The sequence below is a fragment of the Elgaria multicarinata genome, chromosome 17 (assembly GCF_023053635.1).
Source record: "Elgaria multicarinata webbii isolate HBS135686 ecotype San Diego chromosome 17, rElgMul1.1.pri, whole genome shotgun sequence".
Lineage (NCBI taxonomy): Eukaryota > Metazoa > Chordata > Lepidosauria > Squamata > Anguidae > Elgaria > Elgaria multicarinata.
In genome coordinates, this window is record NC_086187.1 from 18,184,448 (window position 1) to 18,202,854 (window position 18,407).

Below are 18,407 nucleotides of genomic sequence, written 5' to 3' on the forward strand. Positions count from 1 at the left end.
AAAATAGCATTTGCCTTTCTTGCAGCCATATCGCACTGTTGGCTCGTATTCAGCTTGTGATCTACAACAACTCCAAGATCCTTCTCATTTGTAGTATTGCTGAGCCAAGTATCCCCCATCTTGTAACTGTGCATTTGATTTCTTTTTCCTAGGTGTAGAACTTGGCATTTATCCCTATTAAATTTCATTCTGTCAACACCCATCAGCCCCAGCCAGCATCGCAAATGATCGGGGTTGTTGGGAGTTGTAGTCTAAAACGCTAGGCTGGGAAAGGCAGTGGTAAAGTTTTGATCAAAGTTCTGATAACAAAAATGTTTCTAAACAAAGTGAATTGTTTGCCTCCAGTGCTGGTGTTTGAATGATATGACTCTAGGATCCCCTGAATCTCTATTTTATTATTTATTTATTTATTTGGGAGTAATTTTATGCTGCTCCTTAGCCCAAAGGCTCCCAGAGTGGCTTACACATTATCAATTAATTAGAACGGTCCCTGTTCTGAGGCTTGCAATCTAAAAAGGCGCAACACGCAAGGCACAAGGAATGGGGCAGGAAGAAGGGGAAAAAGAGTCTTTGACTTTGTTCATTCAGTGTATTTTCCTAACGGCTTTTCTTGATTGATGGCCTTCATTGAAAAACCAAAACAAAAAGCCCAAACCTTATAGTGGCCCAATGCTTGATTTCTCGTAAATGAAAGTGTGATTAAAAAAAAAATCTGATGGGCTATCGCTCTTTACACAGTCTGTTTTTTGGTGTACATCGACTCTTGAGAAGCAGAACATTTGATGCATCGATCCTGCAATTTGTGGTCGTAAAAAAAAAAAATTATTAAGAGCTTCTGCCCAAGATAAAAGCATGCAGCCTTGTTTGTGTCCTTTGAATACGACGGATGCAGGCTGGACTTCTTCAAAGGTGACCCAGTTGTATCCTAACTCTCATTGAATTTCAATTATAGTTTGTTATGTAATCTACCCATTGGCAACACTGCATATTCCAGCCCCTTTCCAACAGGAGCAGAGGAGGAAGCTGTTGAGAAAGCTGTCTTGCTTTGTACTTTAATAACGTAGCATTTGCGCCCCGGGTCTTTTTCAGGGATCGCAAAAAGAGCTGTTAAACCTGACGCAGCAAGACTACACCAACCGGATTGAGGAACTCAACCAATCTTTGAAGGATGCGTGGGCCTCGGATCAAAAAGTTAAAGCTCTAAAAATCGTTATTCAGGTTAGCATGACAGCATTCTGTACATATAATAATTGGGGTTATACCTTAGTAGAAGAGTGTGTGTTTAAGGTGCTGTTAACTCTAGGTTCCGGAAAGACCCTGAGTCACTGCTGACTCCAGTTTTTTGGGGGTGTGGGCTTGGGGCATGGGTGAGATACCTTCAGTTAACCCACCACCTGCTTGATTGCCTTTGCCACTGACATTATTATTATTATTATTAGTAGTAGTAGCAGTAGTAGTAGTATCCCGCCTTTTGCCCAGTACTGGGCCTCAAGGCGGCCTTACAAAATTTAAAACATACACACTTTAAAACCTAGGAAAAGAAATACACAAAAATAAAAACAATATTAAAACATTTAAAATACACGGCAATTTTACAAGTCCTTAACATAGATGGAGGCCCAGATTATTTGCCAAAGGCCTGCCGGAACGAAGAAGTTTTAGCCTGCTTCCGAAAGCCCATCAAGGAGGGAGCCAGCCTAGCTTCCCCGGGAAGAGAGTTCCAGAGCACCGGAGCAGCCACCGAGAAGGCCCTCTCCCATGTTCCCACCAAGCTCGCCCCTGAAGATGGTGGGACTGAAAGAAGGGCTTCCCCAGAAGATCTCAAAGCATGGGCAGGCTCATAAGGTGGAATAAAGTCTTTCGGATAACCTGGACCCGAGCCGTAAAGGGCTTATCTACTTGGCCTCTGCCATTGAGCCCAACCTGTGCCCAGACAGAGAAGCCCAGGCAGATGGAAGCTGTTACTCTTTCTCCTTGCTTGTTGAAGGCAGGTGATGAAGAAATCAGAATGCAACTTAAGGGCCGACTAAAACTATAATAAACGAATAAGACACTCACAGTAGAGCTGAAATGGATTTTTTTAAAAACATTTTTCCAAAGTTGGGCAAATTGTGCACTTTAAAACAAAGGATTTGGTTTCCCAATGTCAAAAATGTCAGAGGTTGGCTTGAAGGTTCCTCTGCACAAAAATAAATACTTTGTACAACCAGAATTAGATCACTGAGATCAGGGTTCTAGTTTAGCTTTCGTCGGTCACGCTTGTTTTCGGCGTGCAAGGAATTTCTGCATATGCTAGAGCATCCAATCACAGGCCGCTCCGCCTCCCTTCATCCTGAAGTGCGACTGTCCACAGACAGGCTCACCATCTCTGTGCACACTACACTGTTGTGTATGCAAGAATATCCCTTTTCAAAATAACAACAAATGATCACGCTCTTAGCATCACCAGGTTGAAAGAATAACGTGCTTTAGGTTGTGAACGGGTACTGACTGCCCAGAAGATCGAAAGTCTATTTTGACAGATCTCCGCTGACATTCAGTTGGTTTCCAAGCATGTTTGGAAGGGCTGATGTTGACCTTCAAGGCCCTATGGCCTGGTTCAGACAACACGCTGAACCATGCTGCTTAACCACAGAATGGTTAATGGAATGCATGCATTCCGTTAACCGTTTTGTGGTTAAGCAGCATGGTTCAGCGTGTTGTCTGAACCAGGCCTATGCGGTCTTAGGCATAAAAGCATAGAACCTTGCCAGATATTGACCTGCTTGATCTGCCTTTAACAGTTTTACATAAATAATCCCACCGTGATTTATTTGCTTTTTCTCTTTCCCCCCCTCTCCCTTCCCCAAGTGTTCGAAACTTCTTTCAGACACAACTGTGATTCAGTTTTATCCGAGTAAATTTGTCTTGATCACAGATATACTTGACACATTTGGTAAGTACTGACGTGTCGCATGTCATCCTTTCCCTATATTGCTGACAAATAATGTCGTGTGAGCCACAGCCCTAGGGCACAGGGGAGCTGGGAGGATCACGGACTTTCCTGCTTCCATGATCCTCCCCCAGCGTCCAAATGGCAGCGTGACGTTCTGGAAGTAAGGAGGGGCGTTGCGGCCACCATTTTTTTCTTTTTCATGCAACGGAGACGGGAGTGCATTTGTGCTCCACTGCAAAATATTTTTTTAAAAAAATAAATCTTCCAACTGCTCCTGATTCACAATGGGCATGGAGTGACCCCGCACAGCTCCGTGCCCATTTCCAGAACCCCACTATTCGCGGGGAAGAAGAGACAGCCCGGGAGCAGCAGCCACACCGCCCGCGTTCCTTGGGATGGTCACGGGATTGTGGAAATATCAGGAAATCTGCGGTTCCAGATATCCCGGGGAAAGTCCCTGGTCGACCCCGGGATCCCCCATGCATCATTTGGACACACAGGGACGACCTAGAGACAACCCCGGGATATAGGCATGGTGTAGACGTGCCCTTAGTTGTCTCCTCTTCCCGCACCCAGGGATCTCCCCTTTCCCCATCTTGGGGGCCCATAGGTGGAACTGTGCTGGCTATGAGGGGGAGGGGGGAAATGCGGTTTCTGGGTTCCGAGGTAGGAGCCCTGTTTCTGATCTTGGAACCCCGAAACTGAACAATTCTATGTCCCCCCAGATGCTTTCCGGGGGACATGGGATTGCTCCCTAAATTACTTCTTGAATTACTTTTAAATTCAAATGGATGAATGTTTTAAAAAGTGTAATCTAGAGTATTTTGTATATAGGCGGTATATAAATTGAATAAATAAAATGAAAATAAACAAAAATAAAAATTATCTTCAACCTTTCTCCCCTCCCCATCCAGATATGGATAAACGTATCCTTTCCAGTTGAAATAGTTCATATAAACAGTTACAGACAGAAATGTTACCTTCCGATACAATCTCACTGACATCATCCCGTTCTTAATTTAACTCGGCGGTGTGAAACGGGTTATTTCATAGCACTGAAGCTCAAAAGAGCCGCTGTGTTTCCAGCACCGCATTCTACGAGAGACATTCGGTAGTGTTTTTTCCTTTTTCTTTTTCTTTTCCATGTTACGTTTCCCTTTTAAAGATCTCGACTTTCTAAAAGTTGCTTACGCCAGTAAAATACCTTTGTTCCGTCGATTAAGAGAGCACCAGATGTTCTTTCCTGGACAAAACAAATGTGACAGGGTAATATGACCTGCCCACAACCTCTCAGCGTTTAGTAGATTCAAGCCAAAAATTAATGTTATCAACATCTCTGGATGTCTTGAGCCGAATTCCAGGGTACTTTTGTCACATGGCCTGTTGCCACCATTGTTACCCGACATGGATTGTACCCCTGCGTGGACATAGAGCTGTTGATGCGCAGTGTGCTATCGGTGGTGGCTGACGCTGACCTGCCCTGAATGCCATTTTGGAAATGGCTCCATCTAAAAACAGGAATGCCGAAGAACTGGATGATGTTGAAAAGCAGCCTTCCACATCCTGGTGCCTTCCCAATAAGTTGGAAGTACAGGCCCTGTCATCCCTAGCCCGCATGGCCACAGTCCTGCTGCTTGGGGATGATGGGGCTTGTAGTCAAACCCAGCTGGAAGGCTATTGGAGAGGGTTGCTCACCTTTTGTACTGTGTATTTATATTTATTCATTTATCATCTAATTTATATCCTGTCTTAAGTGTAAAGAGCCTCGTGTGGCGCAGAGTGGTAAAGCAGCAGTTTCTGCAGCTGAAACTCTCCCCACGGCCTGAGTTCAACCCCAGCGGAAGCTGGTTTCAGGCAGCCGGCTCGGGTCGACTCAGCCTTCCATCCTCCTGAGGTTGGTAAAATGAGTACCCAGCTAGCTGGGGGAAAGGTAATAACGGCCGGGGAAGGCAATGGCAAACCACCCCGCTATAAAGCCTGCCAAGAAAATGTCAGTGAAAGCTGGCGTCCCTCCAAGAGTCAGAAATGACTCAGTGCTTGCACGAGTGGTTCCTTTCCTTTCCTTCCTTAAGTGTAAAAATAAATGGCGCTCAAGAAGGCTAGCAATGAAATCCAGATTAAAAACAGAGTCTGAATTCAAACACAGCACAGAAACGAATACATTAAAAGGACAATTAAAAACACGACAATAAAAGAATTGAAGACCTTGTCAGTAGCAGACCAGCTTACCTGGCCTGAATACAGATGTGTTCGCTTGTTGAGATTCCAGACAGATAAAAGGAAGGACTTCTTCACACCATACAGTTAAATTTGAATTCACTACCACAAGATGTAGTGAGGGCCACCAATTGGGATGGCTTTAAATACGTAGTGATGGCCACCAGTTTAGATGGCTTTAAAATTTATTTATTTATTTATTACATTTTTATACCGCCCAATAGCCGGAGCTCTCTGGGCGGTTCACAAAAATTAAAACCACAATAAAACAACCAACAGGTTAAAAGCACAATTACAAAATACAGTATAAAAAGCACAACCAGGATAAAACCACGCAGCAAAATTGATATAAGATTAAAATACAGAGTTAAAACAGTAAGATTTAAATTTAAGTTAAAATTAAGTGTTAAAATACTGAGAAAAGAAAAAAGTCTTCACCTGGCGTCTAAAAGCATATAATGTAGGTGCCAAGCGAACCTCCTTAGGGAGCTCATTCCACAGCCGGGGTGCCACAGCAGAGAAGGCCCTCCTCCTGGTAGCCACCTGCCTCACTTCCTTTGGCAGGGGCTCACGGAGAAGGACCCCTGAGGATGACCTTAGGGTCCGGGCAGGTACATATGGGAGGAGGCATTCCTTCAGATAGCCTGGCCCCAAGCCGTTTAGGGCTTTAAATGTCAATACCAGCACTTTGAATTGGGCCCGGACCTGGACTGGCAGCCAATGAAGCTGGAAAAGGACTGACGTAATGTGATCTCACCGGCCAGTCCCTGTTAGTAAACGGGCTGCCCTGTTTTGTACCAGCTGAAGCTTCCGGACCGTTTTCAAAGGCAGCCCCACGTATAACGCATTGCAGTAATCCAAGCGAGAGGTTATCAGAGCATGGATAAAAGGGGGTTAGGCAAATTCCTGGAGGAGAAGGTTATCAGCGGCTACTAATCCTGATGGATATGTGCTACCTCCAATGTCAGAGGCAGTAGGCCTATATACACCAGTTGCTGGGGAACATGGGTGGGAAGGTACTGTTGCACGCCTGTCCTGCTTGTGGGTTTCCTGCGGGCAGCTGGATGGCCACTGTGTGAACAGAATGCTGGATTAGATGAGTGGCCCAACTTTCCAGGGTCTTGGGATGAGGCTTTCCCATCAATTTAGGGTTCAGGGACTGAATTTGGGGTGTTTTGCATGCAAAGCATTTACTGTACCACCGAGCTGTGGTGGCTTCCAGGTTCACAAAGTAGCTGAGACATGTCCTTGCTAAGGTGGAGCAATACAGGCAGCAATAAACAGGAGCCAGTAGTGTTTTTTTTAAAATGAAATAGAGCAGACTTAGAGGCTCCCTTTTAATAGCGGTTTGAGAACCTAAAACCCTCTCTATAAAAACAAATACAAGTAGAGACAAAACTGGAACTTCGTGTGATTTCAAACTCTGGTCCCCTCATACAGAACAATTGACTAAAAGATTAATGGCTCCTAAAAATATGTCTGTTGCTTTAGATTACTCCTGAGCTGCGCATTTACATAAACCGCGTATATTTATCGATATCTGTGTGGTTCTTTCCCCCCCCTCGCATCTCTGTCCCCAGCACTTATTATCACACGGTAACGTTTGTACTAGACATCCTTGATTTGCAGTGGTAATGGTTTTGTGCAAATCGAGCTTTAAATTTTTTAAAACTATTATGCAGGTTCACAATTTTGCACATGCTCAGATGCAAACAGTCCCCACTCCCTTTCACTTGCAGGCATTGATATAAGTTTTGTTCCTGACTTGCATTTTTATGGCTTCTCCAGGGTTTGTGTTTGGGGGGGGGCAGGAGTTCCCCTCCCCCCTCTGACTGATAGACATTGTTGTTTGTATGGGTGAATGCACAATGAGAAGGATACAACCAACTTTTTAACAAAACAGATTCCAAGTAAGAGCACCTATTCCTGTCTTAAGAGTGCTCGCATTTGCGTTCCTTTCACTTTGTATTCAGTACAAGCTGGAGTTAAGTAATTAAAAAAAACTGGTGTTGAGTAGGAGCGTCATAATACAAGGGAAAATCGCGTTTGCTTGCCGTCGCTTCTCTGCCCGTGCTTTTGTCTGTCATTACTTCCTGTTTCGAAAGAGGAAGAGAATGCAGACAAAATAGTGCGCAAGGCACACAACTACTATAATATAAATGTTAAAGACAAAGACGGGGTGAACAGTTACTGTATTTCTTCGATTCTAAGACGCACACTAATTTCAGTACCACCAACAGAAAAAAAGCTTTGATTCTAAGAAATAATAAATGCACCCGCGATTCTAAGACGCACCCCGTTTTTAGAGATGTTCATATGGGGGGAAAAGTGCGTCTTAGAATCGAAGAAATACGGTATAATGAACCGAAGGTTTTATGATAAGAACAAAAATTCAACATTCTTGGAACAAAAACAATCTTTAGCAGATAACATAAAAGTTATAAACACTTGCAATGTTGTACAATTGCAGCAATCATCAATAGTATTGAGGCACGTAAAAGTCTCTTCAATATTTCAAAACCTAATAAACAATACAGTATAATGTGGTTACAGTAGGAATTTACGGTGTATAAGTTTCTTCAGTGTGTATGGACCTTTTGAACAGGCTACCGGTATATAATTCCTGTTTTCGGGTGTTGCTTCCTCAGAAACACGGAAAAGAAATAATAATAGATAAAAGTCTTATTATCCCCCATAAACAAATTAAAAATCCAATCATAATATTGTTGGTGGGAGAAGCGTTTAACTCACCACCATCTTGCTTAGGGCTAGTGTAGGAAGTTCACAACGTGCACGTGGTCCATTCTGTGGGCCGTTTTGTTCCCACTGCTTCTCCTGCACACAGCAAGGAGAAGTTTTGAGAACTTCCGTCTCAAAAAATAAGTTTGACTTACTGGGGTGGGTTTTTTTGTCACGCAGCTAGAAGGGGTGGGAGGCACGCGATGTCGTGAGAGGGACCCCCGAAAATCCGTACCCAGCAACGAGCATGCAATGGAATGCTTGTCTGATGACGCCCTAAGACAGCCTTCCTCAACCTGGGGCGCTCCAGATGTGTTGGACTGCATCTCCCAGAATGCCCCAGCCAGCTGGCTGGGGCATTCTGGGAGTTGTAGTCCAACACATCTGGAGTGCCCCAGGTTGAGGAAGGCTGCCCTAAGAGAACATAGTCTGAAAGAAAATACTACAGTTGTCTCCATTAGGTGGCAATATAATATCATAGGAAAAAGTACATTTGGCAAATCGCCATAGAATGATTAGAATTACTGTACAAGAATGCTTTGAAATTCAGATTGATTTGTAGCGCAAGTATCTTGGTTTGTTTGTGTATGTGGTTTTTAAAAAAATCAGCATTAGCTCTTACAGAATCTCTAGGATACAATATCTAGTTACTAAAACTTCCAAGGAAGCAAATTTCCTACACATCTTACTCCATTTTTATTTATCACATTGCTATTCTGCATTCATTCATTCATTTATTCATTTCTTAATTACATTTCTGGACTGCCCAATAACCAAAGCTCTCTGAACGGTTTACAAAGATTAAAACCATAAAAGTACAATATGATCTTATTTATATATTTCAAAGTCAGGAGTTAGTTGGTCATCTCTTTTTAACTGCCTTCCTGTTGACCGAAACACACTTCATTGGGAAAGCTCTTGACATGCAGATTCCACAAATAACGTCAGTTTTCAGTATAATTCAAAGTCGGGAGTTTCTTTATATCTATAAAGCTTTTTTTCCCCTTTTCCTTTTTTTTTTTTAAGTTTTAGGCTTCTATAACAATGTACTATAAACTTTTATTTTTAATAAAACTTTTATTTTTAATATCAAAAAATGTCAAGTATAATTAAACAGACATAACTGATTGCAAACTAGAGCAAAATGAATATGAAGAGCAAAAACGTTTTCGTAAACGTTTATAAACACAGGTGCAGGTCATACATATGGCAGCAATGGCTTGCAAAGAAATCATGAAGTGATTAAGAGACACCTACAGTTAAAAGTAACCCCGTCAAAGTTTAGTTATTGCTCAGTAAGGAAGTCTTTAGCAGTTAAATTTAACAAAATAACATTTAAAAGTCCCGGTACACCTTTATAAACACAGATGCACTCCAAAGTACAATGATATGTCTGTACCTGGCTTTCTGGTCTGAGACTATCTTCTAAAGAGTTTGCAGTTCTTCCTAGTTTTGTGTCAGCATTGAAATTCCTAAGCGCACTATCTCCACTCCTTCATCCAAAATGTTGATAAAAACGTGTAGTGCTGGATGCTTCTCTCTGGTGTAACTCTGAACTCTTCTGTTGTATTGAATTGCATAGTTTTTGCAGTAGTCCCTAGTATTCATCTATAATGTTATTGTCATCTGGATTTACATTTGAATACCAGATCTCTTCTATCTAGCTACATATCTGAACCTACTATTTAGATTTATTATTATTATTGTTATTATTGCAGGAAAGCTGGTGTATGAAAGGATCCTTTCAATGTGTACTGACAATCGCAACTCCTTACCAGGTAACAGTGCTGTACTCTTTGGTATAAATACATACTTGCAGATTTAGCCTACAATCATAGGCGTGTTTGCTGGAAAGCAATTCAGGTTGAACTCAGTTGAACTTGCAAATTTGGGATCCTGCTTTTTTTGGGTACTGTTGACGATTACCCAAAACTAGTATTTCTGTCGCGTGCTGCTATAACATTGGCTCAGGGGTTGGTATCAAGGGTTCAGAGAGTGAGTGCGTGTGCAGTTGTTAACTGAAAGATAAACATCCTTAAAAGAAAAAAAAAAGCTAGATCAACTTTGTTAATGAAGTAGTAAGCGAAGGCACAATTGCTAGAATAGCCTGATCATTAACGTTCCTCGAAAAGTAATTGTTCAGTTGAATGTTGCAGTTCAGGTGTTGGTTCTTGTATATTGAAGCTGGGCGGGCGGGGATCTCTTTAATTTCAGTGGGTCAAGATTGCATCTTAATGTCTTAAACCAGCAGTCCCCAACCATTTTTGGCACCAGGGACCGGTTTCGTTGAAGACAATTTTTCTATGGACTGGGGGTGGGTGGGTTGAGGGGATAGCTTTGGAAAGTCCCTCCCACCCCCATTCCAGCATCCTGGCTTCGCTTCGCCTGGGTGGGCGCCCAGCCGAAGCAAAGCCAGGATGCTGGGGCGGGCGGCTTTGGAACGGCGTGCCCGGAAGTCGCTCTCCCAGAGTGGCTTCCAGCCAGGCGTGCCATTCCGAAGCTGCCCCACCCCAGCGTCCTGGCTTTGCTTCGACTGGGCAGGTGAGATGGCGCCCCACGCCCAGGTACGCTGGGGTGTGGGGTGTGTGAAAGTAGCTCACCTGCACGGCCGGGGGGTTGGGGACCCCTATCTTAAACTACTGCTTTCACCGTTCCCCCTGCCATTTTCAGAGCTCTTATTCCTTTCTTCAAAACGTTGTATGTAGTGGTTGAAGATTTTAGACCTGGTGTTTTTAAAGTGGCCTTTATAGAGTTTGATGGAGGCTGGAGAGACGGCTCAGAGCAGATGAAAGAAAAGTACAGCTGCCTGGTCCTCAAAAGTCAACAAAGCGGTTTGCTTTTCTTAAAAAACTAAACCTTTCCCTTTGGTTTCGTTTAGTTAAACTGCAGGGCCATGACAGGGCTTCCCAGTACAACAGGTGTGGGGAACTGATTTTAACCGGAAGGCCATATTCAGTTTTGGCGAAACTCTTGACGCTAACAGTCCAGTGGTGAGCAGGGCCAAAGGGAAAGGGGCGGAGCCAAAAATGACAGCGCAATTCAGCTTAAAGCTCTTTATTTCCAATCAGTATCATAGAATCATAGAATCATAGAATAGCAGAGTTGGAAGGGGCCTACAAGGCCATCTAGTCCAACCCCCTGCTCCATGCAGGAATCCACCCTAAAGCATCCCTGACAGATGGTTGTCCAGCTGTCTCTTGAATGCCTCTAGTGTGGGAGAGCCCACAACCTCCCTAGGTAACTGATTCCACCCATAGGTGGAATCAGTTACCCATAGGAGAGGCATTTCGATGCTTTAGAATGGGGAACAAAATCCGGCAAAACACAAAATGATGACTGGTTGGGGGCGTGGCCAGTGGAAGGGGGCATGGCCATCTGGGGAAACCTGGAGGGGTAGATTTGCCCCTCCCCCAGGCCTAAGGTTCTTCACACCTGCTGTAGACCATAATGAGATGGACTGTAGGTCTGACTTAGTTATAAGGCAGATTCCTATGTTCTTTTATGTGTATGTAAATATACAGGAGTGGAGTGGAGAAGCAGAAATAATGTATTTATTTATCTATATTTATTTATTTATTTTATTTCATGTTTATACCGCCCAATAGCCGAAGCTCTCTGGGCGGTTCACAAAAATTAAAACCATAAAAAGCATAATAAAACAACCCACAGTCTAAAAACACAAATGCAAAATACAGTATAAAAAGCACAACCAGGATAAAACCACACAGCAGAAATGGATATAGGTGAAAATATGGAATTAAAACAGCAAAATTTAAATTTAAGTTAAATTAGGTGTTAAAATACTGAGAAAATAAAAAGGTCTTCAGCTGGCGACAGAAGGGGCACAGTGTAGGCGCCAGGCGGACCTCTCTGGGGAGCTCGTTCCACAGCCGTGGTGCCACAGCAGAGAAGGTTCTAGTCAACTGTGCTACTCTTTTGCTTGGCATGCTATCCTTTTACTTTGGTTATTTTGAGAGAGAGAGAGAGAGAGATGTAAAAATGTGAAATCCCTCCAGCAGTAATGCTGGAATGAGAGATTCCAGCCCTGTGTAAACATGCACCATTCCCCTATGCAGAGCGCTGTGCCTTGAGCAGCTGTGTGCGGAACAAGAACATGCTCATTGGTATTTTGTACTCATTCTTTCCATTCCAATAAAGTAAGGACTTCTGATTTAGCACCAGAGTTCCCCCCCCTGCCTGCAGAAAAACGGGCTGCGCTCAGAGCCCGCGCTCACTGAGCCGTTCCGAAGCGTGGAAGGAAGAGAGGATCATTGCAATGGTTTGGAAGGGACACCCTTTGCCTCTGATAAGCAAACCAACGCTTTACGGCAAAGACCAGGTCAGGGAAGCTGGCCTTGCTTCGGCAGCGAAGCGCTCAAAATATCTTTTAAAAACACACACACTCAGCCCTTGATCAAAACGCCTCTTCGATTAACGTACAAAATCTGTGACTTTCGTTGTGCCTTTTTCATCTTCTTAAGCAACTAGGTTAGCATCTTGGACTCCCCCCCCCCTCTTTACATTCCTAATCGGAGTATCTTTCTTGCGTTCTTTGTCAAACAGCTGCTGTTGACTGTGTTGTCCTTAACCGACTTGGCAGTCAGGACATGCTTGAACTACAGACTCTGGGTCCCCATAGTGCTCTGTTATGTAAAAGTCCTCCAGCGACTTGTAGGGTGGGGGTGGGCCGTTGTTGCCAAATGGGAGAGAATTGCATTCTCTCTCTCTTTCTCTCTTTCTCTCTGAAATTTCTGCACAGGCTCGGCGTTTTTTGAGGAGAGAACAGCACAGCAGCAGAATAATAAACGGCGGCCTCTGCTTCCATTCAATTGAGCTGAAGCGTCTGTTGCTTCTACTTAGTCTGTGACTGAAAAGTCTCCAAAATGCAGAGAGAGGGCCGTCACTGCCAACCTGTCCCATATCGTCAATCTGTTTGGTTCCGCTTTCATTGCAATGTGGTGGGGGGTGGGGGGATGGAACCTGGCCTTATCCAGTACAAGCGAAGTGTCTTCATAAAGGAAGCATCTTAGTCTGAGGCACCTGATGGCCCAAAATTGGGTCAACTGGAATGTAAAGATTGGTTGTGGAAAAAGTAGCATGTGAAAGTTGGTTATGAAAAATACTCAGGTCATAGAATCATAGAACAGGAGAGTTGGAAGGGGCCTATAAGGGCATTGAGTCAAACCTCCTGCTCAATGCAGGAATCCACCTTAAAGCATCCCTGACAAATGTCTGTTCAGCTGCCTCTTGAAGGCCTCTAGTGTGGGAGAACCCACAGCCTCCCTAGTTCATTGGTTCCCTTGTCGTACCGCTGTAACAGTCAGGAGGTTTTTCCTGATGTCCAGCCGGAATCTGGCTTCATGTAACTTGAGCCCATTATTCCATGTCCTGCATTCTGGGATGATCAAGAAGAAGGTCTGCGTGCCTTGGTCTTGTATAGAACATAGGAAGCCACTTTATACCTGTACAGGCTATTTCTCCATTAAGTCCAGGGGTGCACAACCTTTTCGGCCCCAAGGGCCGCATGTAATGCTGGCTTGGGGACTGGGGGCCACACACAGGTGCATGTGCACTCTCTCTCTCTCTCACCCACACACCCACACACCCACACACCCACCCACCCACAATAACTTCTCAAGGTCAAGTTATCTTATTATCGCTATCTTATTATTTTTTTCATTTCCACTCTGAGTATCTTTGAGACTGTCTCAAAAGAAATAAATAGCATTGTAGGATGTGAAATGCAAGCTGTGCCAAGAACTACATTTTTATTATATGAAGTGTGTGTGTGTGAGAGAGTCACATCCAGCGTACATAACGATGTAGTCGTGCATCTTTCACGTCAGGTTCTGATACTGCTAATCCTAAATGTCCGCACCTGGGTCCAAAAGATCCCCATGGATTTTTAAATTTTCCCTCTCTCATTGTTCAGGACCTGCTGGAGCAATATTCCCTTGCATTTCTTGACTCTGTAAGACTAGATCGTTTTGCTGCAAAAATGTCTGGGCCACAGGGAGGCCAGCATCCCAGCCTGCCCGAATTCTTTCTGTGAAAAGTTAAGGAAAAGATAAAACACAAAATACAAAGCATGCGAAGGTCTAATTCCCCTTTCAGCAAGGCAAAATTTAAGCAGACAGCAAATTCTAAAGATTGGACGTTACATAACTGTTCTTTCTGCAGTGTCATATTGGTTTTATCTTGTAATTGCGGGCATCAAAGTAAGGCTTGGAGCTGTTACATTGTGCGAATTTTGGGCATCGTTGACACACACGCTTGAGGCCTGTGATGCCTGTTAGTTTCTGAAGTCAACTTTTCTTCTTGTGTCTTTAACGAGATCTGGGAAGAAACTGTGAATGAATGTGGTGAATTTGGCACATGCGTGGTAGTTGCCACACTTACAATGCACCCCTGTGCATGTTTGCATTGAAGTAGGTCAAACTGTGTTTAATGGGGCTTGATCCCAGGTAAGTGTGCAAAAGATTGCAGTTGTATTGTTTTACCTTCAGAAATACACGTACTGGCAAAATAGCGTATGCATTACTCTGATGATTTAATTATGCCGAAAATCACAAGGTGCTTTATCAACGTTCCAACAGATCCTCCCCACAGGCTTACAGTCAAAAGTTATTAAAAACAAGGCTGATTGATGGGAAATTCAGGACAGATAAAAGGAAGGACTTCTTCAAACAGTGCATAGTTAAAACTATGGAATTCACTGCCACAAGAATTGGTAATTGGCCACCATTTTGGATGGCTTTAAAAGGGGATTGGATAAATTCCTGGAGGAGAAGGCTATCCATGGTTACTGGTCCTGATGGCTAAGTGCAGCCTCCGGTATCAGAGGCAGTGAGCCTGTATACACCAGTTGCTGGGGAACATGGGTGGGAGGGTACTGTTGCACCATATTCTGCTTGTGGGTTCTTAGTCAATAAACTGGTTGGCAACTGTTGTTAACAGAGTGTTGGACTAACTGGACCCTTGGTCTGATCCAGCAGGGCTCTTCTGATGTTCTAAGGTACATCAGAATAAAACCAACAGCATTATGGCACTTTAAAGATTAAAAAAAACATTACGGCATAAACCAGAATCGGGGAACTTTTTTTTGGCAAGAGGACCAGATCGTTGTTACCTGGGAAAATTCTTGGGGGTTTATGCCAGCAGTGAGCTGGACTTTTCTTTGAACAGTGGATGTTATCTTTTATGGTCTTATTCGCAGGTTTTCTTGTAAACAGCTTTTGAGCTATTTTTGGGGAAAGTGGCCTATTTATTAATCAAACTACCGTATTTCTTCGATTGTAAGACGCCATCGATTGTAAGACGCACACTAATTTCAGTACCACCAACAGAAAAAACAACAACACTAAGACGCACCCGCGATTCTAAGACGGACCCCATTTTTAGAGATGTTTATATGGGGAAAAAAGTGCATCTTAGAATTGAAGAAATAGGGTAATAGAGTACATGTAGCGGAGGAAGAGCGAAAGACGTCAGGCTTACAATCTAAGGTCAGGTCAGGACACATGAAGGAGAAATGTTTGTTTGTTTTTAACGGACCCCAGAATAGCTGTTTTTATAAGGATACTGTTGTTTCTATGCTTTTTATGTTTTTTAAACTTTGTATATTTGTTTTTAATGTTTACTGTTTTTAACTTTTGTAAACCGCCCAGAGAGCTTCGGCTATGGGGCGGTATATAAGTGCAATAAATAAATAAATGTAAATAAAAGGACAGGGTTATATAAGCCTTTAAGATAAAACCTGTCTTTTTATTTCTCCATGCCTACAATAGCTGAAAACGAAAACTGTCTTCCAGTTAAAGACATCTAAATCCTATTTACAAGGGGGATACGATTTACAAGCCGATAAAAATGACTAGCTTGCAAAAATCTTATACTAATTTGCTAGTGGATGGCAAAAAGTGGCAGGGTCTCATAGGGTTCTTGTGAGGCTAATGAGACTAGAGAGTCATTTATGTTATCCTTAAATCCCTTGGAGGGAAGGGTAGGATGAAAAAGTCGTAAATAAATAATATTCAGAACTGTCGGGGTTGTTGCTGGTTTTAAATTAAAATAAACCTTCACATGTCGATTCATGACGTCCTAGTGAGTTGCTCTCTGGAATTGCAGTCTCTGCAGTAAAATAAATAAATAAATAAAGAGAGGAGAAAGGTCTGGACAGTATACCTCTTTGTAACACGAGAATGAAAATAAAAATAAAAGTTTTAATGAAGAATGGAAGTTGGACTTCTAGTTCCCAATTTTGTGAACCACCCAGGGCGCTTCGGCTATTGGGCGGTATAAAAATGCAATAAATAAAATACTGTATATATTTGGCAAAATGATCATATTGTAATGGAGTGGGGTTTTAGGGCTCCTGCATGTCATTTTCTTAGAACTATTTGAAAAGAGCATAGCTAATTTGATTCTGAAACAAAGTAAGGAAGCCGGTTCTCAATTTAATCTCCATTCTGTCTTGTTTTATCAGATAATTTTACTCCTGAAAGTGTTAATGATACGGCCAAAGAGACCTGTTTAAACTGGTTCTTCAAGATTGCTTCCATCCGAGAACTCATTCCCAGATTGTATCCTTTTTCAAATAAGACTTTTAAGACGATGAAAATGTTATCTGGTTTATGCTTGAGTTTCTTTAATAGAAAAAACACACACCAAAGAAGGAATTCCACAATGTTGTCTTGGTTTTTTTTCCACATGAAAAAAGAATAATAATAAAGCTTCTTGTATGCGTTGTCCAGGGTGCCAAGAGAATTCAGAGTTCAACGGAGCCTAATTTTTAGTTCAAGAGTTCAAATGGAGCCTAAATTTTATTTTCGCTGTGGGTTTTCTTTTCATTAAGCCTAAAAGGCAGTGTAGCATAATTGTTGGGGTTGATGTAAGTAAAATGATACCCTCCAAATGTTTTGGATTACAAGTCCTATCAATCCCATCTAGCATAGCCAATGGAGCGGATTTGTGGGAGCTGTAATCTCAAACATCTGGAGAACGCCAGGATGCTTATCCCTGGCTTAAGAGAATTGGATTTAGACTGGCGAATCCTGGGTTCAAATCCCTCCTAAGTCATGCATCTCTCAGAGCCATGAAGCTCTTAGCCATGAAGCCTAAGGTGTCCATCTCTCAGCCTAACCTACCTTGCAGGGTTATGGGGATAAATTGTAGTGGTAGTGCTGGGGACGTGAATGCTACCTGTGCACTTTGGATGAAGGGGAGCTGTAATAAATAAGTTAAGCAAATAAACAGTTTGAAATCCAAATCTCTGTAGTTTTTCTTGCAACATGTATTAGTTTGTTACTTATTTTTCCAGTATCAATGTTAGTTATACTGGATTTCTTTGTTTCGTTTCCTTTTTGTATGGTGGTTTAGCTTGAGGAAAAGGAGGCAAAATAGGGAATTCTATTTATGAAGTAAGTATGGTATCCCAGGGTTCCTTCAGTGAGATCTTACCTGTCTACTTAAACTTGGTCCCCTGAGGGCCATAGGTAAGCTGAATTAGAAGGGTGCTTCAGTGCTCTAGCTATGTCACAGAGACTAGGTCCACCCTAGAGTATTGTGTCCAGTTCTGGGCTCCACAATTCAAGAAGGACGCAGACAAGCTGGAGCATGTTCAAAGGAGGGCAACCAGGATGATCAGGGGTCTGGAATCAAAGCCCTATGAAGAGAGACTGAAAGAACTGGGCATGTTTAGCCTTGCGAAGAGAAGATTGAGGGGAGACATGATAGTGCTCTTCAAATATTTAAAAGGTTGTCACACAGAGGAGGGCCAGGATCTCTTCTCGATCCTCCCAGAGTGCAGGACACGGAATAACGGGCTCAAGTTAAAGGAAGCCAGACTCCAGCTGGACATCAGGAAAAACTTCCTGACTGTTAGAGCAGCACGGCAATGGAACCAGTTACCTAGGGAGGTTGTGGGCTCTTCCACCCTAGAGGCCTTCAAGAGGCAGCTGGACAACCATCTGTCAGGTATGCTTTAAGGTGGATTCCTGCATTGAGCAGGGGGTTGGACTCGATGGCCTTATAGGCCCCTTCCAACTCTACTATTCTATGATTCTAAAAGACCCCCAAAGTCAATAGCTGAGTTCCTAGAGCAGCCTTGAGTTGTTGCAGGCTTACATTCCTGGGAGCAACAAACCAAGATGGGCTTCAGATGTCACAATAAGCTATCACTTCCTGGTTAGTTTTCTACCCACTTGTGCAAAAGGAGGAGCAAATGGGTCATGTACACCAGCACAGTGATAGTTCACAGTAAGCCAGGATAAGCCAGGAATCCTGGCTTAATGTTATGTATGACTGTGGCCATTAATATCAAAATGTACTTTTACCCTTTAAGCAGGCAGTTAGGTAGTGCAGGCATCTGGATGAAACAAAGGGCATATACATACTTGCAAATTATTGAAAATGTTTACAGTATAATCTGCTGCATTCTAAACAGTCCATGGCAGTAAGCCTATATAATATGCGTAAGGTTTTATAGAAGTCATGACACACTTAACTCTGGAAATATATA

General features: G+C 42.9%; 1 protein-coding gene across 1 annotated transcript in view; it reads left to right on the forward strand.

The window, feature by feature from the left end:
- Positions 1-18,407, forward strand: part of VPS35L (VPS35 endosomal protein sorting factor like) — an 88,685-nt gene that overhangs the window by 10,496 nt on the left and 59,782 nt on the right. Inside the window, exons 7-10 of the mRNA XM_063143507.1 lie at positions 1,090-1,218; positions 2,851-2,935; positions 9,610-9,669; positions 16,374-16,470. Coding sequence (XP_062999577.1) covers positions 1,090-1,218; positions 2,851-2,935; positions 9,610-9,669; positions 16,374-16,470 — 371 coding nt within the window. The remainder of the gene's footprint in view (positions 1-1,089; positions 1,219-2,850; positions 2,936-9,609; positions 9,670-16,373; positions 16,471-18,407) is intronic.